The 25,817-nt window shown below is 33.1% G+C and overlaps 1 protein-coding gene and 1 pseudogene across 1 annotated transcript; one reads left to right on the forward strand and one right to left on the reverse strand.

The window, feature by feature from the left end:
- On the reverse strand, positions 1-24,980 carry LOC134255322 (scavenger receptor class F member 1-like). The gene is made up of 6 exons (XM_062737846.1): positions 24,888-24,980; positions 19,498-19,722; positions 3,164-3,415; positions 2,933-3,067; positions 326-460; positions 1-160 (listed from the first exon to the last, which is right to left on the reverse strand). Exons 1-6 carry the CDS (start codon positions 24,958-24,960, stop codon positions 18-20), a joined length of 963 nt encoding a protein of 320 aa, XP_062593830.1. The 5' UTR covers positions 24,961-24,980; the 3' UTR covers positions 1-17.
- On the forward strand, positions 13,586-14,153 carry LOC134255321 (putative nuclease HARBI1; annotated as a pseudogene).
- Positions 24,981-25,817: the final 837 nt, after the last annotated feature.

A 25,817-nucleotide genomic window follows, 5' to 3' on the forward strand; every position in this document is an offset into this window, starting at 1 on the left:
TTTTGTGATGTTAAAGATTACAAACCGTTGCATTTATCACTGTCCCAATGATCCTCACATCCCTGGTGACAAATTGCTGTTGATCTATTGCAATTTGTTTCAGGTTTACAATGCCCACATTTTTCTTCGCAGCTGTCGCCGTAGAAATCATTTTCACACACTTGGCAACAACGAAAACAGCCAAATGTTATTTGCATTCAATTTACCCTTAATATCAAAAAGTCAATCGTTTATATCCGAAATATTCAAAATTAAATGTTTACGTTGCAAGTGTAAATATCTTAATTTGGCTTACATAGATAATTAATAAATGGTCATCTCTTACCATCACATTTTGATCCATTCCAGTGATTTTGGCATCCTCGGGGACATATTCCAGTGATTTTTTGGCAGATTGTTCCTATTTTACATTTACCACAAGTTTTTTCACAGTTGTGCCCGTAATATCCGTCTTTACAAACTACATACATAAACAAGAGGCCCAGGGGCCTTATAGGTCACCTGAGCATCATGCAACAACTTTCAAATGATTGAATTTGGTTTATGTTTTAAGGTATAGATGCTATGGCATTCACAATTTTGAAAGAGGCACCATTGCTAATCATAACTTTACACTTAGCAATTGTTTAGTTTGATTACTTAATACCCATAAGCAGGGTAGGGGAACAATAATGAAAGTCAACTAATCAGTAATATTCAGCGTAATATTCAGCAATAATCAGGAGTGCTCCTACCACACATGAACTCCTGACCCTAGGTCTACACATTGCACAATTTTTGAAAAGGCACAATTGCTTCTCAAAATTACTTGATTAATACCAAGGAGTAGATTTCAAACAATTCATTTTCAGTATATAAGTAGAGCCCCCCCTCCCTTTTGGTATCCCTGACCCAGGGGCCTTGAAATTCGCAATTCTGGAAGAGGAACCCATCATAACTAAATAAATAGTTCATCTGCTTATTACCCAGAATTAGAGAAAAAGATTTTCATAGATGTAATAGATGTAATGTATTTTCACTAGATAATTATTATAGAGCCCCGCCCTAACACCATAACCCCTGACCGGGCATAAAATGCACAATTTTGGTAGAGGCACTCTTGCTAATCATAACTATGAACTTAATAAGTTTATTTAATACCTAGGAGCAGAGAAGAAGATTTTCAAAGATTTAATGTATTTTCACTATATAATCAATAGAGTCAAGCCCTAACACCATAACCCCTGACCCTGGGGCCATAAAATTCACAATTTTGGTAGAGGCACTCTTGCTCATCATAATTATGAACTTAATAAGTTTATTTAATACCTAGGAGCAGAGAAGAAGATTTTCAAAGATTTAATGTATTTTCACTATATAATCAATAGAGTCACACCCTAACACCAGAACCCTTGACCCTGGGGCCATGAATTTCACAATTTTGGTAGAGGCACTCTTGCTCATCATAACTATGTACTTAGTTAGTTTATTTAATACCCAGGAGCAGAGAAGAAGATTTTCAAAGATTTAATGCATTTTCACTATATAATCAATAGAGCCCCGCCCTAACACCAGAACCCCTGACCCTGGGGCCATGAAATTCAAAATTTATGTAGAGACACTCTTGCTCATTATAACTATGTACTTAGTTAGTTTATTTAATACTCATTAACAGAGAAGAAGATTTTCAAAGATGTAATGTATTTTCACTATATAATTATTATAGAGCCCCGCCCTAACACCATAACCCCTGACCCTGGGGCCATAAAATTCACAATTTTGGTAGAGGCACTCTTGCTAATCATAACTATGAACTTAATAAGTTTATTTAATACCTAGGAGCAGAGAAGAAGATTTTCAAAGATTTAATGTATTTTCACTATATAATCAATAGAGCCCCGCCCTTACACCAGAACCCTTGACCCTGGGGCCATGAATTTCACAATTTTGGTAGAGGCACTCTTGCTCATCATAACTATGTACTTAGTTAGTTTATTTAATACCCAGGAGCAGAGAAGAAGATTTTCAAAGATTTAATGCATTTTCACTATATAATCAATAGAGCCCCGCCCTAACACCAGAACCCCTGACCCTGGGGCCATGAAATTCACAATTTATGTAGAGACACTCTTGCTCATTATAACTATGTACTTAGTTAGTTTATTTAATACTCATTAACAGAGAAGAAGATTTTCAAAGATGTAATGTATTTTCACTATATAATTATTATAGAGCCCCGCCCTAACACCATAACCCCTGACCCTGGGGCCATAAAATTCACAATTTTGGTAGAGGCACTCTTGCTAATCATAACTATGAACTTAATAAGTTTATTTAATACCTAGGAGCAGAGAAGAAGATTTTCAAAGATTTAATGTATTTTCACTATATAATCAATAGAGCCCCGCCCTTACACCAGAACCTCTGACCCTGGGGCCATGAATTTCACAATTTTGGTAGAGGACTTAATGCTGATTACAATCATACCAACAGTTTGACTGTTTGATGTCCAGGAGTAAAGAAGAAGATTTTTAAAGATTGCACTAATTTTAGTGGTTTTTGCCCCACCCCCCAGGCCCCAGGGGGGCAGGGACAACACAATTCACAATTTTTGTTTCCCTTCATGCATAGATGCTATATGCCGAAATTGGTTGAAATTGGTTCAGCGGTTTCAGAGAAGAAGCTGAAAATGTTTAAATGTTAACGCACGACGGACGACGGACGACGGACGACGACGGACAAAAACAGATAGCAATAGGTCACCTGAGTTTACTCAGGTGACCTAAAAAGAGTATCAAGGAAAGGTAAAAGTATGTGTTCTCACATTCCATGCACGCTTGCCTCTCACATTTCCTAGTGCTACAACCCAAGTAGAACTATACATCCCCATGCAATAGATAATAAACATGCAATGCTTATTACACGTTATAAATTTGACATACACTAGACTTACTCATACAGTCAGGTGGTTCAATAAACCTTTTGCTACATCCATATATACAGGAACCATTAAACGCATCACACAAACGATTCAAACAACGGAGTGAACAATTTTTGCAGCTTTCTCCGTACTGGTGAAAATGACAGCCTAAATATTACAATCCATTTTAATATAGAATCATAAAAGAACTATCAAAAAAGTTTTATCAAGAGCCTCGTAGGAATCCTGATTCGTAATACATACCCATAACCATTACTTCGCATATTTCAATGGTGGCAAATGTAGGTTCATATCCGTTGCAACTTGTTATGAGTGGTGGGCTCTTTGAATTATATATAGCTATTCCTTTAGTGATCTTGTTTACTGTTACATTCATCACTTGGTTTAGACAAGAGGAAGGCTTTTGTGTGTACACTTTGATTCCACCCGCTGATCCTGGTGTATAGGACGAAGCATTGAACACAAACACATTGAATCCAATATGGCGATTGACAGCTACAAATATAGAAATAAAATAATACAACAAATAAGTTTAAAATGTGATAAATGTTACATATATTATGCTAATTAGTCACTCTTGTTAAAAGGTACTTGATTAGCAAATGCTTGCTGAACAAAAAATGTTCTTGTTGGAGAAAATGTCTGTCGATTTCACTATTTTATTAATATATAAATTGAAAAATGAAGCACCGAAAATCAGTGTACAGAACTATATGTTTTCGTTTCAGATAAATGCATAAAAATGACAAGGACTCATATCATACTAAAAATGATATGTTAGTTTTTTTCTTCATAAGGTGAAAAATTGGATTACTTGTCCAGCATATAATCTAGAAATGAAAATCTAATAATACACTATTAAATTTAAACACACATTTTATTGTCGCTGAGATGCATAAAAATGAAAAAGACTCATAATCACACTAAAAATAATGTTAGTTTTTTTTTCATAAGGTGAAAAATTGGATTACTTGTCCAGCATATAATCTAGAAATGAAAATCTAATAACACACTTTTAAATTTAAACACACATTTTATTGTCACTGAGATCCAAGTACATGTATTTTGATTGTCAGAAATAAGGCATTTTGAAATTTTCTTACAAGTATTTCAAAAAGCATGCCTCTTCCAAAGAAAGATGAAATAAAAAAAAACGTAAAAAATAACATCAGCAAAGACTATCCTCTTGTGTTCAAGATAAGCCCCAAATGTTGTTACATTTTGTATGGAAATTTATATTTCATAAATCATAACTAGGGTAAGATGGTTATGTTATTTTTGACATCTTCCCCGTGAATGTGAATCTGTCATTTTTTGACTTTTAATACCTCAGTCTGTCAGTCTTTCCTCTGTCACAAAAATTAACATTGTTCATTTTTTTTTAAAGAGAAAACAAAAGACTTTCATATTTAACATGGGCATTACCAGTGACAGGGCCTTTCAAGTTAACTGATTTTTTTATTACGTGACCTTGACCTTGAAGTTTAACTTACTTTTCCAATATATACTTTTCTTATAATATTGTTTATAGGGAAGAGACAGGGCTTTCATATTTGACATGTGTGACCAGATATCTCAGTGTATGATAACTTTTGACCCCTTGGACATTACGCCTTCATATTTACATGTACTTGATTTTACAAATCTTAATTTTACTGAAGAGTTAAAATGACATATGATTGCACTTCATATCGACTGTGTAAAAAGTGAAATTCATCTTCAATATCATTTAAATTACATAAATCATATTTCCTTGATTCCTTATATGTATTTAATTGTCATACCTTTCCCAGTTTCTATCTTTAAATCATGTGCTGAAAATCTAAACATGTAATTGCTTTTCTGCATTGTTTTCTGTATTTCTGTGTTAATATGTATCTTTACATAACCTCCCAAAAAATAATCACTTAAATTCTTGAATTATAACATGCATTTTGGTAATCTACATATATATGTATCAGATATAGAGTTCTGTTTAAAAACATCACATTTTATTGTGTGTTATGCCTAAAATACTCTATATACCATGTTTTTATTACTAGTTTCAAGTCTGCCAAATGTAGAGTGTTCATGTATTTTTTTTATTCTCTACAATATCTTAAAAACAATCATTCAAAATACAATTACATGCACTACTTTTTTCTTAATTTTAACCACTATTGAAATATTCTGCGCTTTCTATATACACTGAACCAAACTTCTAAGTGCTCACTTAACATTTTTGAAGTTTTAAAGAACAAATGCAAACAACAAATAATTTCTTTTATTCTCGGTTAATGATGCATATTCAAGTTTCGCAAATATACATTGATTGTTGTATGTCCCTGTAGGCATAGACGGTACTCATTTTTGATGCCCATTATATCATTTTTGTTTATTGAAATCCACCTGCTCATGTTTGTATAAAACAGGCATTGGCTGCTGTAAATTAAACATATTTCAATGAAAATATCTTTTGGATCCTTAACAAATTTTACAGAAGCTTTAATGAAGAGTTTAATTTCAATCCAGTTTACTGATTCTTGAATATTCATTTTAAATGCAGTGTCTCGAGTAGCCCTTGATTTCCAGCTTCTCACAACGGAATTATGTGATGAAAAGCGCTCACATAGGCTGTTATAGTCCCTGAAACGTTCTAATTTCCCACCTAAACGGTGATCGAACGCTGAACGAACGGTGAGCGAACGCAGAACGAACGGTGAGTGAACAATGTACGAACGCTCAAAGCAAATCAGTGAACGATGTGTGAACGTTGAACACAGAACGCGAACGGAGCGCGAACGCAAGCGCAAAGTGAACGATGAACGAACGGTGAACGCAAGATGAACGATTTATTCGGAATGCCTCCGATCTTTTCCTTGCATTGAAATTATTCTTTAATTCTAATTTCAGTTGTTTTGATATAAATAAACAGTAGATTAATACATAAATAATAAAAACATTTTTTTTCTGTACATATATGTCTATGATTTAAATCGATAGTTTTATAACACGATTTTAATTGCCGTAAAGCTAGTGTATTTGTTACTGAACGCGTGTAGTTTAAAAATAGAATTAATATATATATATATATATATATATATATATATATATATATATATATATATATATATATATATATATATATATATATATATATATATATATATAGTAAATATGCTTATCTTTTCACTAATTGAATAATGTGGACTTTAGAAGATAAAACTACTACTTATAGATTGAATGAATCACATTGTACGCGGTGGAATCAACCATACATGTATTTCCGTGCCAAGGTGACTCTAAGTAAAATAACGGATTTTTTTGAATTCACAATTGGCTGTTGACGTATTGCATAAAAATTCTCGTTTTTTTAAAATTCTAATGCAAAATATTCTTACCGTAATTATGTGTCTTTTGTATTCTTTTATGATGATTATCTTAGCTAACTTCTACATGTACGAGGGTTGTCCAAAAAGTTCGTGGACAATGACGTTTTTGTTATAATAAATGGTTCTATTTATGTATCTATTGTTTATCAAAATATTTCTTATGAAAAACCGAGTCAGAATGATTCAATTTTTATTGATTGAACTTCATAATTTAGTAAAAATCGGGGTCTTCAACTTCATATTTTAGTAAAAATCGGGGTCTTCAAAGGTTGGAGATAGTGCGTACGGACCAGTTATGCTTATTTCATTATAACTCAACATTTGGATTATGAATTTAACTCATGTTCGTGGACAGACACTACATTTCTTTGTTATGGCGCCACACTTCCAAGTGCTACCAATAATCTTTAAGTAATTATATTTTATTTAATTTTTAAAATTTAAAACATTGAACAAAAATTTATGAGCGTCATCTATTTAAACAGTTTGTATAGACAAACTGCTCAGCCCACTCCGACGCTGTGCTATGAACGTCATGAACAGAAACCTCCATTTTCAGCAAATTACATGTGTTTTTAAATTCTTTTAGTGTCTTTGAATTTGTACACACCGTTGAAAAATCGTATATACCAATCTCAAATTAATAAACTAAATATATTTAAATGGTTTTGGGTTGTTTTAACAAATAGTTTGTCTCTTACGTCCTTTCAACCGTTCTAAAACATATTTTTTTTTATTGGACGCTGTCCCGTGCGGACGGCCGACGTCGCTTTTTTGACGTCGAGTTTTGACACTTACTTGTTACGGTTTTAGTTTAGCATTTTCAATGTCTATATAGTAAGCGATACTTTAGATATCAGAAAGCGATTATTGCCTCTTTATTTATGTTACATATAATTTTCATATAATTTTGACTTGTTTTATATAGGAAATGATCATTTTAATCAGAACACTTTATATCCGTGTTTATGACATTTTAGCCTTGGTCCGTGCGCACTATCTGCGATCTTTGAAGACCCCGATTTTTACAAAAATTTAAAGTTTCATCAATAAAAATTAAATCATTCTGACTTGGTTTGTCATAAGAAATATTTTGATATACAATAGATTTATATAGAACCATTTATTTTAATAAAAACGTCATTGTGCACGAACTTTTTGGACAACCATCGTATATGTAGACATTTCCTGGCCCTGATTATACTCGGCAAGATAATGGAAATTAAGAGGCATTCAAACATTATTTGTGATAGATTAAATTTTCAAAACTAAATAAGCAATGTGATGTCGTAGTTTTTATTGAACAGAGATATGTACGAGAGAGAGAGAGAGAGAGAGAGAGAGAGAGAGAGAGAGAGAGAGAGAGAGAGAGAGAGAGAGAGAGAGAGAGAGAGAGAGAGAGAGAGAGAGAGAGGAGATACCCCCTCAATTCTCAGATATATGTTGTATTAAATAAAAATTCTTATTATTTTTCCTAAATATTCCAAGCAGTAAAGATAATCACTATTTTTTTTAGATTAACAAATCCATTTGACAGCAATCATTGGCTTTTGTTATACCTTTAAAAATTTGTTCCTATACAAATCTATACGAAAAAAAGTCTAACATTTTTTATGTATTGCTGAGCGGGCATAAAAAAATCGATTTTGGACCGCTGAGTGAGATGTTGGACCGCTCGGAGAGATGTTGGACCGCTTACGTCACAGAATGGGCGGAGCTTAATCTCATTTTCATTCGTTGGTGTAAAACAGTGACAGACCTGATGTTACAGATGTTACATTACGGAATATGGTACAAAATACATGTGTGTCAAAAAATATATAATAAAATGAAACTTTAAGGTATAACAAAACATTTATTGACAGAGTTCTCGGGCAAAATGCGTTTTGTCGACCCTCGAACCAAACTGTCTGCCTTCGGCCTAACTGCCTCAGGCAGACAGTTTGGTTCTTGGGTCCGACAAAACGCATGTTGCCCTCAAACTCAGCCAATAATTGTATATTATTTTCCGTCATCAAGTTCACACAGTTCACAGGAAGTCCATGTGTGTTTCTCCTGTCACTCAATATTATTCAACACAGTGGAGGCGTGGAAATCACGTTTCACAGAACATGCCGAAGGTAGTCACTTAGTATTTCCAAGAAGTTTTAATATTTTTTCCTATCATTTCTAGATCTGATTTTTGCATTCCTGCAGAAAAAAAAATAAAGAATGGGAATATATACTTGGAAGGATTAAGTTTTAACTTGAGTTTGAAACATATTCTCTGCCAATTTAAAAATACGACTGTCGGCACAAGTGTATTTTAAAATATTAATGACTGTTTGATGTTGGTTTTAAGATTGATTTTCTTGTGGTACAATATACATTATGCACGTATTAGTTAAATACTGAAAATACTCACTTTAGAATTTAATTTCGGGAGAAAAAGTACCGGGGTGGGGTGTGGGGGTTGGGTTGGGGTGGGGTCTTGATTATACTGAATGGCAAACATATATTTCGGTACGGTGAAAGAAGGAATTTTCCTTCTCTAATAATAGACTATTTTAAACAGTTGGTCTTTTCTAAAATTTAAAATCCCGCTATCAATTTAATTAGCTCTAAAGATATTTAATGAAGTGAATATTTGCAGTATTGTTAATACTTCTCAGACCTACGTGTAGTTTAAAATACGTGTTACCGTAGAAATATTTTTTTGATGTATTCTTGTCTTGTAAAAGACTTGGATTAATTAATATACATTCATTAATGATTTGTCGTCTTTAACATTGCAACAAATTGCCGTGCGTGAAGCATTTGTATACTGCCGTTTTTTAAATTTAATATTTTAGCATCGTTCTACATACATGTAGGTACTTAATGTTTTATTTTCCAGTGAAATTTCCTGAACAATGTAACAGCTGAATTGTAATGACAGAAATATGAATAACAGACAATTTTTGCAATGAAATAATTATTCTTCAAACACGATATCTAAGTTATTTAATTAATAAACGTGTAAATCCTTACCATCAAAAAGACAAAAGGCCCATGGGCCTTATAGGTCACTTGAGCATTATTCAACAACTTTCCAGTGATTGAATTTGATCCATGTTTTGAAGGCAGATGCTATAGCATTTACAATTTGGTCATCATAACTATACACTTAGCAGTTCCTTAGTTTGGTTACTTAATACCCAAAGGCAGGGTAGGGGAACAAAAAATGCATTTCAACAAATCAGTAATATTTAGCAATAATCAGTGGTGCCACTACCACACATGAACCCTTGACTCTTAGGCCTAGAACCACACATTGCACAATTTTTAGAAAGACACCCTTGCTTTTCAAAAATATTTGATTAATACCAAGAAGCAAATTTCAAACAATTCATTCATTTTCAGTATATAAGTACAGCCCCCCTCTATGGCACAACTGACCCTGGGGCCTTGAAATTTACAATTCTTGAAGATTAAGGCCCATGCTCATAACTATATAGGTAGTTAATCTGCTTGAAACCCAGGAGCAAAGAAGAAAATATTCAAAGATATAATGTTTTTTTCACTATACATGTATAATCAATACAGCCCGCCCTAACACCAGAACCCCTGGCCCTGGGGCCATAAAATTACAATTTTGGTAGAGTCACTCTTGCTCATCATAACTAGGTACTTAGTTAGTTTATTTAAAACCCAGGAGCAGAGAAGAAGATTTTCAAAGAATTCATGTATTTTCACTATATAATCAAAAGAGCCCCGCCATAATACAGAAACCCTGACCCTGGGGCCATAAATTTCACAATTTTGGTAGAGGCGTTCTTGCTCATCATAACTATGTACTTAGTTAATCTATATAAAACCTAGGAGCAGAGAAGAAGATTTTCAAAGAACTCATGTATTTTCACTATTTAATCAAAAGAGCCCCGCCCTAACACCAGAACCCCTGACCCTGGGGCCATAAAATTCAAAATTTTGGTAGAGTTACTCTTGCTCATTCTGTTTCTGGGCATTAAATAAACTAACCAAATGCATAGTTATGTTGATTAAGACGGCCTCTTCTCAAATTGTGAATTTCATGGCCCAAGGGTCAGGTGTTCTAGTGCTAGGGCGGGGCTATATAGATTATATAGTGAAAATTCATAAATTCTTTGAAATTCTTTTTTTCTGTTTATGGGCATTAAATAAACTAACCAAATGCATAGTTTTCGTGAATAAGACTGCCTGTTCTTAAATTGTGAATTTAATGGCCCCAGGGTCAGGGGTTCAGTGGTAGGGTGGGGCTATATAGATTATATAGTAAAAATGCTTAAATTCTTTGAAATTCTTCTTCTCTGTTCCTGGGCATTAAATAAACTAACCAAGTGCATAGCTATGTTTAATAAGGCTGCCTCTTCCAAAATTGTGAATTTCATTGCCCCAGGGTCAGGGGTTCTAGTGCTAGGGCGGGGCTATATAGATTATATAGTGAACATGAATTATTTCTTTGAAAATCTTCTTCTTTGCTTCGGAGTATTAAATAAACTAACCAAGTACATAGTTATGTTGAATAAGGCTATCTCTTCCAAAATTGTGAATTTCATGGCCCCTGGGTTGGGGGTTCTAGTATTATTTATTATATAGTCAAAATGCATAAATTCTTTAAAACTCTTCTTTTTTGCACCTGAGTATTTAACCAATTAACTATGTACATAGTTATGAGGAGAAAGGATGCCTCTTTGAGATTTTTGAATTTCAGTGTCCCTGGATTAGGGCTTCTTGTGTTAGGGCGTGGCTCTAATGTTTATATAAAGAAAATGCATGAATTCTTTGAAAATCTTTTCCTTTGTTATTCGGTATAATGATCTTAGTATATATCTATGACAAAAAAACCTTCTTCTTAAAAAAATGGTTAATTTCTTGGCCCCTGGGACAGACGTACGGGGGGGGGGGGGGGGGGGGGCAAAGTCTGAAATAATTTAATGCTTTGAAATCTGCACTTTGGTATTAATCAACAGCATGATCTTTTTAAAAAAAAAATCCAAAATTTTGAAAGATGTGGCCCCAGGGTCAGTGGTTCCTGTGGGATGGGGAGCTCAACTGTGGACCCCCTAGCACAAGAAGCCCTGACTAGCGGCCCTGAAATTCACTAAAAGTGGAAATGCATTTCTTTTTGTTACTCTGATCTACCTCTGGGTATTAAGTAAGCAAAATAAGCATGCTTGGCAATGGTGCCTCTTTCAAAATTGTGAATTTTATGGCCTCTAGTTTAAAACATGAATCAAATTCAATTGTCGGAAAGTTGTCGCATGATACTCAGGTGACCTATAAGGCCCATGGGCCTCTTGTATAATGTAATATGGGCTGTTATTTCACAAATTCATACCAAAGCTTTTTGTGTTTCACCGGATGGTGTGGGGGCATATGTTTATAGACAAAAAACCACAAAAATGCTTATTTTTCACCAATTTCAAAACGATTTACAACTGAAACATTATATATACCGGGTATCTTATTAATATATCTCTGTTTTATTTATTTCCCAAAATTATAAGTAGATATATAAGGAACATTTAATCATAGCATGGTGATGCTTGAAAGTCCGATTTCAATAAGAAATATCGTCTACTCGCCTTTTTCGAAAAGCTGGAATTATGGATAATTTACGAATTTGTGCTGGTATACAAATAATTCATCAATTACCATTGAACTGTACTTTGTATTAAACAAAGATTTTATCACTAAATTGCCATTTAAATGGGTGCAAAATGTAGGCGGGAATCGAGAGTTAGCGTGCGTATTTCTTGAGCGTCTGTGATTATATTATATTATATTTTTGGTCTAAGTTTAACAATCCTTTATTTATAAAAAACGTTTTTGTACAGTTTTGTTATACAGAAACCCAAATTTATACCTCTATAATTAATTGTTTCATGTAATCCTGTATGAATTTTAAAGGCGGATTCCGCTTGGAATTTGGGTGGAATTGAGCAGAAAATGGCAAATTCCGGGCGTACTTGAGGCGGAGACGATATTTTCGAAAAGTTACGCCTCAGTAGAAGAGACGTCTTACAGACGTCATTTCTAATTTCCGGGCGTCAATTGACAATTTCTGATTTTCCGGGCGTAAAATGGCAGGAAAATAGAAGGAAAAATTATGCCTGTAACTTTCAGGAGAAGTAAATGCCTCTGATTGGTCAATTTAATTATTAATTATCAAAGTGTCATTTCAGATAGGAGGTTAAGTTTGAATTTGATCATGAAGGAGGGAGTTTAAAGTGAGTGAAACAGGAAATGCAGATATATCACTGATAAGGCTTTTACACTTCTTATGGATGACACAGTGTCTGCTGGTAGGTGTGATAAATTAATATCTGGTACCTATTTAAGTAAATTTAATTATGATAATGTACAATGATAATATTTATAACTTGTTGACCTTAATAAAATTACTTTAGATATTTTGCGTTTCCTTGCACACATTCTGAGAAATAACAGTCTGATAGAGGCTGCAGTGAGTCTTGTGTAAACTGACATAAACTACTTAGTAAATGAAGAACTGTACTGAGTTAGAACTAAAATGTTTCAAAATAATTATTGAAGTGATAAAATGTACCGGTAATGTAAAAAGTTTGTTTAATTCTAAATACACAATCATGGTGGTGTTTTAGTGTCCCTTACACAAAATTATGTTACATTTCTATACTATGTTAAATGACCTGCCATTATATGTTTTCTTAAAGTTCAAAAAGCTAAATTTTAAGCTTTCACATTGTAAATCATAATCTATTTTTTTTCTTGGTAAACATGGTAAAAATATAGGTTTTTAGGTCACATAGTATTATATAATAATAAGGACATTCCAGACGTAATTCTATTCCAGGCGTCATTTTAGTTTCCAGGATTGGGTTGCTCAAAACTCTGGTTAAAACCACTGGTTAAATCTCTTTTCCAGTGGTTAACGTTTAACCATTGGTTAAATTCTGTTGCTCAAAATTTATCCATTGGTTAATTTCGCTATCCAGTGGCTAAATATTGGCTAAAGTTAGCCATTCTACAGAGGTGGGTTAAGTCTCTTAACCAGTGGATAAATATGGCTTCTAGATTAGTGTTCAATGTTAATTTTGGCAGACGACAGAAGAAACAGAGAGTTTTTAGACATTTTCAACATGAATTCTATGCTGATGAATATCATGAAAGATATAGGTTTTCTCAAGAAACAGTTAATTATTTAGCAAATTTATTAGATCCCAAGTTATGTCGCCCAACCATGAGATCCCACTCACTTGCAGCAATAAGTCAAGTAGAAATGGCTTTGAGATATTATGCAACAGGTGACAATATGAAAACTATAGGAGATACGATGGGGTTCCACGTCTCCAGCGTCAGTAGGAGTGTTCGCGATGTATCTCAGGCTCTCGCTGACATTGCAGAGGATTATATCACGTGGCCCACCTCTGCTGATAAATAATAAACAACATCAAAAGAGGTTTCTATAGCATAGCAAATTTTCGTGGAGTCATTGGGGCAGTGGACGACACTCATGTTAGGGTTATTGGACCTCATTGCATGAGAATGTATACGTAAATAGAAAGGGATATCATTCTCTCAATGTACAGGGAATCTGCGATAATCAAGGCAAGTTTGCTTATTGCACTTGAATATTTTAGTAACTGTGCATTTATTTTATTCAAGCAATACTAGTATATTTCATTTTAGTTATTTAGGACGATTTATCAATGTAGTCGCTAAATGGCCAGGTTCAAACCACGACTCCTTCATTTTTTCGTGAATCTGATGTCGGAACCTTTTTGAAAACTCACCACAGAGGTATTGACATGGATGGAATTTTACTTGGAGACAGCGGTTATGCATGCTCTCTTGACTCCATATTTACCTCCAATTTCTGAGTAAGACTTTGTGATACAACCAAATAAAACAAATACAGGTCACGTACCTCTCCATTCACTCTAATGAAAGATATTGTTTTCTCCAAAGTAAATCTTCAATTTATACTTTCGATGCCAACAGTTCTAGTGTACCCTACAGCATAAATCTGACAGAAATTGCCTTAACTTTAGCTTGATATTAAACCAAGTGAGTTATCTCTCTTATCAGGGACTTTGAAGTTTTCACAATGATATAACATTTAAACAAATACATTTATAGTATGGTATACATACCCCGGTATATTACTGATAATGGTACATTATATATTGTATACGAGGGTTGTCCAAAAAGGTCGTGGACAATGACGTTTTTGTTAAAATAAATGGTTCTGTATAAATCGATTGTATATCAAAATATTTCTTATGAAAAACCAAGTCAGATTGATATAAATTTTTTAGAAGGAACTTGGTATTTTTGTAAAAATCGGGGTCTTAAAAGATCGCAGATAGTGCGCACGGACCGGTCTGACGTTAAGCTAATTTCTTTATAACGTCAAACATTTGGATTTTGACTTAACGCATGTTCATGGACACGAACTGCATATTTTTTAAAGGCACAACGCACTTCCAAATGCAAGCAATAATCTTTTAGTATATATTATAATTTATTCAATTTTTTAAATTCAAAACAATGCAAAAAATTTACGAGCGTCATCTAAATAAACAGTTTTTATACACAGAATGCAAAGCCCAGTCCGATGCTGCGCTAGATTTGTAACAACTTCATGAATAGAAATTTCTATTTTCAGTAAAATACATGTGTTTTCAATCCTTGTAGTGTCTTCGAATTTGTACACACCGTTGAAAAATAGAATAAACCAATCTCAAATCGATACACCAAGTATATTTGAATAATTTTGAGTTGTTTTAACACATATTTTGTCTCTTACGTTGTTTCAACCGTATTAAAACATTTTTTTGATCGGACGCTGACCCGTGCGGACGACCGACGTCGCTTTTTCTGCTGAGTTTTGACACATATCTGTCAGGGTTTTTATTTAGTATTTGGACTGTCTATATAGTAAGCGATACTTAAGATATCATAAAATGATTATAGCCTCTTTATTTGTGTTACATAAATTTTTTATTAATTTTTGACTTGTTTTATATAGAAAATAATCATTTTAATCCGAACACTTTATATCAGAGTTTATGTCATTTTAACCTTGGTCCGTGCGCACTATCTGCGACCTTTAAAGACCAAGATTTTTACAAAAATAATACGTTCCATCAATAAAAATTATATCTTTCTGACTTGGTTGTTCATAAGAAATATTTTGATATACAACAGATTTATATAGAACCATTTATTTTCACAAAAACTTCATTCTCCACGAACTTTTTGGACAACCCTCGTATGTATATGTAATTGGTATGTTCGGAGTATTATTATGTATTACAAGTAAATACATGTACATATCATAAATACTTGGGGACATTACCTTGCATCCTTCAGTGATGTAGCATCGTTTTGGAAAGGGGAGGGGGGGGGGGGCAGCCAGAGAATTATTTTCTTACTTACCTTCAAAAAATTGAGAAGCAAAAAGAATTGCCCCGGTTCGAAAATCCTATTTCTTGGGGGGTTGGAGGCCAACTTTTATCAATGCCAACTACGTTCAGTACCAGTTTTTTGGCATACGACACTACAGTTCCCTTATATAACTTCACTGCAGTAAGAAGTGTGTATGTGGGGGGACCAACCTTTCAATCAACATTTTCAATTGTAAAAGAAATGTTGGGGGAAAAGTGAGGGTGTTATTCAGGTATATTACATCGTTTTTGAAAGGAGGGAAGGGGATCCAATGTGAAAATTTTTAACTTAACTAAAAGAAAAAAAAATAATTGTCCAAGCTTAAAAATTCTATTTTGTGGTTGGGTAGGTTCCAGCTTCTTTCAGTGCCAAATTTAATCATACACTGCTACTACATTAGCCCTTTATGACTTCACGGCAAAAAAAAGTGAGGGGGACTAGCCTTTACATGTACATTTTCATTTTCAATACTAGTAGTGAAAAGTTAGGCTTGGAAAATGTGAGAGGCAGCCCCCCCCCCCCCCCCCCCCCCCGTTGATATATGTGCCTCTTATTAGAAATTGCATTCCCTTAATGTTAATGTAATTTTCAAGTTAACTTTACCTGAAATGGAAAAAAAAATTAAATGCTTAGATGGTGTAGCTGCCCAGCCCATGAATAACAACATCAGATAATTCATTGTCAATAACTACTTTTAATTTACATTTCATTTTCAGTTTGCATAGATGATGTTTCTAATTTAAGTTCAGAATCTCCAACGCAACCTTTTCCTTCTGTAGTTTGATCAGCTCTGTTTCTTCTCGAATTCTTCGCAAATCTTCTTTCAGAATCAGTCTTTGCAGCTCAGCAACACTTTCTTCATTTTTCCTCTTTCTTCCTTTCTCTGCACAAAATTTCAAAAGAAAAGTTTCAATGTTCTGAGGTATAAAAATCTTTTTCATATTTTTAATTGTAGGATTTTCAATCATGAATGCTCTCTCTCTCTCTCTCTCTCTCTCTCTCTCTCTCTCTCTGTGTGTGTGTGTATGAATGTGTGTGTTTGAAAATTGCAAGGATTTTTGATTTCATGTGTTAAGAGTAAATCAAGCATATTAAAATTACCTTTTTCATCTTTTTTCTTAATCTTAGCCCCAGACTCTGTTATCATCAGGTCATTTGTGACAGTTGTTCCCGGTAAACATTATGTGTTTTAAAGTTTAAAAAATATAGCTAAAACCTCTTTAATACAGTTCATGTATGCATAAATGGATAGCCATTGTACACATTTAGTTTACAATTTTTAAACATTAATTTTGCAAATGTTTGTTAACTTGGGTTATGTCTATTAATTCTGGCAAAAATTATACATTCAAAAGTTACATGATACATATATAAATGATGCTCTGTAAAATTAATTATATCTGCTATGCTTTTTATAGATCAAATGAAAGCTTACCTGTCAAATTATCAGGGAGTTCAACAATTGTCTGTGTTGCTTCCTCTGTTAAAAATTTAGAGGTGTACAGTAATGGTTAATTTTTTTTTGATTATCATATGGTACAGAAATTTTTTTTCCATTCAAATCCATGAATTTATTTCATCTTATAATTCATATTAATGGTAACTAATCATTATTTAAAATGCATACTTTCCAAGTTGTTTGCTGCAGTTACTAGGGCTTCATCTCCAACAGGATCTGTAAAGTAATTTAAATCATTTTTATTGACATGCACCTGTGGATATATGGACCAACATACAAAAAAAAAAATAAATAACATAATTTTTAATCTTGTTTAGTTCATGAACAAAGTTCTTTTTTTTTTTTTTTTTAATAATTTTCAAGATCGTTTTGATTAAAAGTCATAAAGTACATGTATTTTAATATAAAATGTACTTACACCTACATTGTATGATGGAAATACATTTTTTGATGATGTCAGATGATGATGATTTGATTAACATTTATTAGTAAAAAAATATTGAATGAATAAAAGATAATTTAAGTACATTCGAGTCTTACTAATTTAAATATATTGTTATGTATTTATTGTAATATGCATAAAAAATAATAGTCACTTGAACAATCAGCATACTCATGTGTACTTGCTGCTGGCAATGGCACCTCTGAACAAAAGAAAATTATATTTTGTAGAAATAGTATAAATCCACAAAGCTCCTAATAAATAGAAGAATTTCTTTTAAGAAAAAAAGTATATGCATTAAACCAAAAAATATATGAAGCTTTTCATTGTGTACTAATCTTTCTTTTTTTTGTTTGGACCGAAACACTACATGGGCGAAGTGCTTATGCACACTTTAATTGGCCTTCAACTTGCAGTTTGCAAAAAAAAAAAAAAAGGCGTCTGACTCGGAATGTCTGCGAGAGATGTTTAATGAAATGGATGTTTTGACAGGAATGCACTAGGCTCAAACACGAGAACATGAGGTAAAACGTATTCTTTTAACTCCTGCTAAATTGAGAAAGAATAAATTCTGTGGAATTTTCAGTGTGCGCAGACGGGCTGCGGTATTTCAAATTTCCTCGTTTTTGAATGTAAACATTGTGTAGACCTGCTTATTGTTTTATTTGAATTCTATTTCAGAAAGATAAAAAGTACCTTCAAAAACAAGCCCTCCGACTTCGACCCCTCCTTCAATGCCAACGAAGTTTGGGGCGTCTTGGAACACGTCCAGAATTTTCTGTGAAATGGCATCAACTGGGGGTGGAGGTGGACCACCACCGGTCTTCATGCGATGCGTTTTCTGGCTGACGATTTCCCCCTTCGCTTTGGAACAAGCCTTTCTGTACTTCTCCTTGATTTGATCGACAGTTCTCACAACCCCACCCCTTGAATTTACCGCTTCCGTAATCTCACGCCAGGCAGCAGCCTTTTTTACATTTGTTACTTAGTTTGTATGTTTCGATTTTATAACTTCAATATGTTTTTCCACCTGTTCTACCAAAAATAAAGTTTCATCGGCTGAAAAATTCTCACATCTTTTTTTTTGTTGACACTGTTGGAAGCCATGTTTTTTTTTGTGGTGACAGACGGACAAATGTAATGCATTGTGGGATACTAACCACTGGTTAAATCACTTGACCAGTGGTTAGCTAACCAGAGGCTAATTTTATTTTGAGCAACAAATATTTGACCAGTGGTTAGTTACCCAGTGGATATAGAATTTAACCAACGGCTAACTTATCCTCTGGACAAATTTAACCAGAGTTTTGAGCAACCCAATCCAGGCGTAATTTTTTTACGGGCGTCATTTATTTTTCCGGGCGTAACTCATTTGCATTTTTCGCCTCAAATTCCTGCCACTTTCCCCTTGAATTCCGCTTGAGTTACGCCCGGAACCTGTGTATCACCATATATGTAGAGAGATAAACTGATGCCCGGAATTCCCTCTCCAAGTACGCCTCAATTCCCCTATATTCCAGGCGGAACATTTCGTACAGGTTTCGCCTTCTTTCAATATTGATACAATGCATCCCTTTGACCAACTATCTGGATACATACCCGAATCAAAATATTATTAAATAGTTAACATAGAATAGGTATCATAACTTCTCTACATTAAATAAAAAATTATCGCTTACCTTGCCATTATTGCATTACTCTTAAAACGCTCTAAAAGGTTACAAAATTGCTTTATTTACTTCTAGAATTAAGATATACACATATCTAATACTTCGTAGTAACATGCTAAATACTGTTCAAGACTGTCATCAGTATATATGTAAATATGTACCTGTATATGTGTATCAATGTTCATGTTTGCATATAAACTTACTTCCTTTCCTAAGGAAAATCTGTAGATATGCAACATTTGTTGTCTGAATCAGTGTAAACTTCCACCACGCTGCTTTAAAATCCTTAGACCGTGTAAAGCTACAGTAATCTTTACCCGATTCCTCTAGATGTCCATCTACAGCCTTGTCTGCATTCGCTGAGCCATCGAAGTATACAGAACTCTGAGAAGCTTTTCCTCTATATGAAATATCTTGTGCGAGATTTTCTAGAATAGAAAATATACAGAATCTTAGACAATAGTTATTATGATACTCCAGCAGTGCTAGATAAATAATGTTCGGACGAATAAGTCATTTCTTGGACAGATTCTTTTTTTTCCAATAAGAAATTAGTTCTGACCAATTCGAAATTTGTCTGGACGAATGCGAAATTTCGATAAAAGAATTATTTAAATGGGAAAAAAGCAAGCTTTTTCTTGGGACAGATTACAGTTTTTTCGGATGAATGAAAACTTTTCTTTGGACGGATAAGATAATGTTTTAATTTACAAATAAGGTATAGCACTTGTTCAGGCAAATTACTCTTTCAGATATTATTTGTTCATACGAACTATAAATGTGTTCGAATTCCGACAAATAAGATATTTGTTCGGATTTCGACAATTTAGATATTTGTTCGGACATATTAGATAATTTTGCTGGCGAATTACTCAGTAGTACATTAGCGTCAAAATTTAGGAAGCCTAGAGAAATGAACATATACATCGGAACCTTCCTTCGAATCCAACAATACAGACAATGAATTTGAAAATGTTTTATTTCTCTACAAAATGCTTTTTAGTACAAAATCATTAATAAATATCATTTATGTTCCCTTTTCATTATTGCATGACCGAAGCCAAGTCAACTGAACTAGTTTTTTTCGATTGATTTAAAGGAAATTTATTTAAGTAAACGACGCAAAACAAAATATCATATTAGGTTAAGACAAAACTCCGAAAGAACACAAAAATCCATGGTATCATATTCTGCAATATGATCCCGTAAAATTATATAAAACACAAAGCAGACACTGTTATGCCTGACATCAAAAGAGCAGGAGATAAAAGAAAATAAACGATAACATGGATGATGAATATTGAAATTCTGTATTTCTTGCTATCTTTTGAATCTTCATAATTTACAAATCCATTTATCATAATCACCCTATCAGGTGATGTGTTTTTCCATCTTGGTGATTACTAGGAAATTAACGCAACACTCTTAATATTTTCCACATTTATTAAAGAAAATAAAACATGTATCTGTAATCTGTTGAAAATATCAGTTACTCTTCGTTCCTTATAATGTGTAAATTTGGGAACTCGCTAGTATATAAATCATATAAAATAGATAAACAGACAGGAAGGCGAACCTTATGACAATGAGGTAAATATTACGGCTTTTACGGACACTTCTTATTGTAAATGTGCCTTTACTATAACTCTTTCTAATCAATTATCAACTAGCAATTTTTAAAAATACAATTGAAATGAAACAACATCGAAAAAGAATGAATTGACAAATCGAACACATCCGTGAATAGTGTCAAATGGTTAGGGCAACATAATAATGTCAAATGGTTAGGGCAACATACACTGAATGACCAAAAAGGAGTTTTAAATCATCTCCACAGGTGTATTCTTACAGAGCACAATTACAGGTATTATAAACCACATCTGTATTTGAGAGGTAGTCTGACAAAATATTTACATTTCGTTTGCAAGACTTTCAAATTTGATTAATGCAGTTTCACATTTCGAAGGTTTCTATCACTAGTCCGGGGACATTCTGAAGCCCATTCACTGACACCAATTATAAGAAAATAAAGAATGATTAAATGAATGCCAGACTGTTTTCAAGACATCCCCCACAGATGTTGAAGGATATAGAACTTTCTTTAGCAATATAGTTAGAAAGTCTTATATTAAATCTGCATTTCCCCGATAAAATTTCGAGTAGCAGATCCTCTCAACAAGAGGGCTTTCGAAATTACGTATCGTATATATTTGATCGAGGCCTTAGACATAATAGAAACGAAGGCTGTTCATTGAACAATGTCCTCGCTGTTCGATAAAAAAGAAAAACCACTTTTTAATGATTTTAATGATTACCTTAAATGCATTCCTTAAATCGAAACACATGTCTCTAACATTTCTATCCAATTCCGAATTGTTTTTAAAACATGTTTTGAGTATGCCCTTTGTAAATTGAAATATGGCGAATCCTATGATTTTCGGGATTTTTTTTTCTAATATGTGGTTTTTTTTTCAAGTTTGAAAAATGAAATACGTGGAAAAGTGAAATATCTGAATGATATTATTTGTGTTACAAGACGTTAACTTTCCTTTTTTCAAAAACTTCTTACTCTTCATGTCAAGTGGGTTCAAAAGTTGTGACGAAATTTAATATAGCCAATTTCTGCTTCTGGTTCCTTTCTCTCATTTACCGTATCATTATTTTGCAACAATTGTGCTTTCTAGACTCGTCCAGAAATTGAAATCTCTTTCCAAATAAGAATCTGAAAATCAAAGCCACTTCTTTTTAGGAAAATGACATTAATACTTTCCTTGTACTCTAGCAATTCTTTGCTTTTCCCAGACCTTTGCTTTTTTGGTCAAGTGTATATTCTAATGTAAAAGTTTGTTTGGCTTCAAAGTAATGGATTCAGGTTCATCACATTTTAGAGTTTCAGACAAAGATGGATGATTTTTTTTATATTTAAAATAAATATTTGCATAAACTTACAGGCTGCCAAAAATAGGGTAATCGTTGAGAAACAGTTTTTTTCAGTGTCCATTGTTTCTATAAAACAACGTGAGCTAACCCCCCCCCCCCCCAAAAAAAAAAAGAATATTCCTACCAAATTTGATAAACTTTTGAAAGTCAATCAAACATCATCCGTGATAATTTTTTGAATTTTGACAATCATTACAACAGTTGTTGTAAGTTCTATAATCATCTTTGATGGCATTTAAAAAATATCATTGAAATGCACATGTTTATGTGTCTATAAGCTAATAATAGGTTGCTGTTTATAACATATTATAGGAAATATTATTGGGGGAAACTTAGTTTTACAGTTACTGTAGCTTTAATGAAAGTTCTAACTTCACATATGTTTCCCGATTCTTCACCATTCATTTTTGATGCAGTGTTTCGAATAGCCCTAGCTTTTCAGCTCAGCTTTTTCATCACGAACATCTTAATTTTCCTAACAAATATATTTTACTTGTCCGAACAAAAATTTTTATTTCCTGAAGAAAAATCTAATTCGTCCTTGGAATATCTAATTTGTCTAGAATAATATATAATTTCTTTTCGAAAGGATTTCTTAGTTGTCCGTATGAATTTCGAATTAATCGAAAGAAATTTGTAATTTGTTCAGAAGCGTACAAATTTCCGTTCTTTCCGAAGAAATAGTTCTTTTTTTTTTTTTTTTTTTTTTTTTGAATTTATAATTATTTGATTCGTCAGAAGGTGATTTGAACTTCTTTGATCGTAAACATACACTCTTTTTGTAACAGTATACAAGCATAACATCAATAACACAGTCATGACCTAATATGGATTCATACAGGGTGTGCTTCGCCTCGCCCAATACGGATTTCTATTTCACACCCTGTATGAATCCGTATTCACCCCTGTCAACGCGCGATCGGCAACGCAGATAAAAACATTGAAGAAGAAAGTATTGTAGGGGGTAAATTTATATAGTTTTGTATGTGCTGGAGTATAACCAGCTGAAAATAAAATTAGAAAACATTTAATTTAGATAATTATCTACAGTTTAGGATTTACCGAGAGTAAATTTGTTTCACAGTTTCTGTGCAAATGCTACCGATCAAAGCGACAATGTTCAAAATATCAAATTTTCATGCTTTGAAATAGCTTATTGTTGTTATTACCTACGGACATTTGCTGCTTTTGTTATGTAACGGTTCTTGGAGGTATGAACTAAATTATTTTGAAAATAAAACTACATACATTATCTAAAAACAAATTTTAACTGGAAAATTTGACAACCGCGAGGCGATCGTCAACGACATGTATCTTTTTATGAAGCGATCGTGCAACATAGAAATAGCGATCGTACAACACATGAAATAAGAATAGCACAAATCAGAGAATCTTGTTGTCAAAAAGTTTATTTTGATATACAGCAGATATTTAACATTTAAATTAGGCAATCAGTCATTGTTATATACCTTTTAACTCTTAAAATTGTTCTACATTGATATAGAAAATTGAAATTAACTACGTAGATTAAAGAGATACAATTGAAAAAGAGTTTGATGGCTAACAAAAATGTAAAGTAAAACTTTTACCTCGCTTTTCGAAATAGTGTCCCCCCCCCAAAAAAAACCCGCTAAATATCTTAGATGGTTTATCATGCAAATTGTAAGTAAAGGAACATTTTCTAAACTCAAAATTCAATTTCGGAAATGTGTTGTGTGGGATGGAGGGAGGGGGTGTTATGATTCAAGTTCTTGAACAACCAAATTTTATCCGAAAATTACCAGCAGCCTTACCCTGATTTGACTATATTCTGCAAAAGGGGGACAACCAGTCTATTAATTTAGCCCCCCCAATTTCAAATTAGCCGCCCCCCCACCCTTCAATTTGCTTCCGACGCCTATGAAAGTAAAGTTTTCACCCCACCCACCCCGATTCTACACTGTACATGTACGTGCATGATATTAAAATTTGCAATTAATTAAAAAAATACTAATAATAATTACAGTTTTCAGTAAATATAAAAATATACTGTAATACATAATGCTGTTATATTAACATGTGCGTGTACAACCCATTTTTTACTGAAACATTTACTGAAAATATTCGGTAAAATTGCTAGGTATTCAAATTCCTCTGATCGTTATTTTTATAGTATTAATTTTTTTATTTTCTGAAAAAAAAATTCAGTTTTTGATATGTTTGCTAACTCCTGTAATTGCACTGTAAGCTATATACTCGAAATAGCAATGCCATTATCCTTTCTCTATCTACACTAAGAATCTGAACTCAGTATCATCATTCGTTTTGGGGTGATTGACAAGCTGACCCTCTGAAAATCAGAAAATCGACCATATCTCACAAACAGAAGTGACGCCTTCAATATAAAAAATTTCCAATAAGGTTCAGATTAATATGAGATCTGAAAGTTTCGTGAAAATTGTCCAAGCCGTTTCTGAGAACTGTTGTGCACAAAAATCGGTGAGAAAAAAGGAATAATAATAAGGAAAAAGAAACCAAACGAAAACAATAAGGTCTTCAGTAAGAATTTAACTCAATGATAAATTGTTTTTGATCATTTTATCGACCAGCGACCCCTAAACAGCTCTTTAAATAAATTACGTGTACATGTATTTATACAAGTAATATTAATTACCTAGGCTCTCTGCTGTATCAACAAGGCTCATTCCAATACAGATAACTTGAAGTAAAACCTTCATGTCGTCCATTGACGTCTACTGTATGTTCTTCCTGCTAACAATTAATAATATCTGTTTTCTGTGTTACTACCAGTGTGAAATCTGTCTTACGTATAAAGTAATAAAAATCATCTGTAGCGTTTCAAAAATATAAAGAAGTATCATGTATGGAAAGATACAAGGAAGTTGTGAAGAATAATAATTCATTTTAAAAATATTTCCTCCTCGCATTATTTGCATTGGTTCAACACCTTACATTAGTTTTATTTTCGAGGTTAGACTTTTAAATATGCAAAAACATGATATACACAATTATATAATTTCTAGTGGGTAAATATGAATTATTTATGTTGGACTGCAAAATCTACATACACTATCTATTACAAAGGAAACAGATTAATCGTACACTAGTGTTCCTCACACATAACCCCCCAAAAAATTAACAGATCATTAGAGCTTCAAATGACATTTTTTTGAAAATAACAAGTACCATTCTTGTTCAAGTACCTTTGCAACAATTAAGAGTAATTCAATTTTTTTTAAGTCTACAATAACCTACTAAATATCTCCTCTGCTTTCGGATCTTTGATCAAAAAACAAAATTTATAAAACAGATATCCTTAAGAAGGATCATTTAAAGACCATATTCAATATTTTCTTGTATATATGGTTTGTATTCCATCATTAATCAGCATCAGCTTTCACTGGCAAAGAATAAACATGACAACAATATATTCAAAATGTCGGTATTATATCACCAATTTGAACAAGAAACATATTTGGGACATTAAGGATTTCGATTTTTTCATCCAATAAAGTAACTGAGTGCAGGAGACCATATACGAAAATAATATTTTGAGTGAACTGCTGTACGTGTACTTTTAAAA

This window comes from Saccostrea cucullata, unplaced genomic scaffold, assembly GCF_032062105.1.
Source record: "Saccostrea cucullata isolate Sc308-1 unplaced genomic scaffold, CSIRO_AGI_Scuc_v1 ctg976, whole genome shotgun sequence".
In the NCBI taxonomy this organism is placed as follows: domain Eukaryota; kingdom Metazoa; phylum Mollusca; class Bivalvia; order Ostreida; family Ostreidae; genus Saccostrea; species Saccostrea cuccullata.

What these genes read in the sequence shown, in the direction of transcription:
- LOC134255322 (XM_062737846.1), bottom strand. Translation starts at nt 24,960, where the DNA reads ATGGACGACATGAAGGTTTTACTTCAAGTTATCTGTATTGGAATGAGC. An exon ending in ATGCGAAGTAATGGTTATGG is followed by an intron (nt 3,068 to 3,163) that starts GTATGTATTACG and finishes TGTAATATTTAG; the next exon opens with GCTGTCATTTTCACCAGTAC. An exon ending in GAATGGATCAAAATGTGATG is followed by an intron (nt 161 to 325) that starts GTAAGAGATGAC and finishes GTTGTTGCCAAG; the next exon opens with TGTGTGAAAATGATTTCTAC.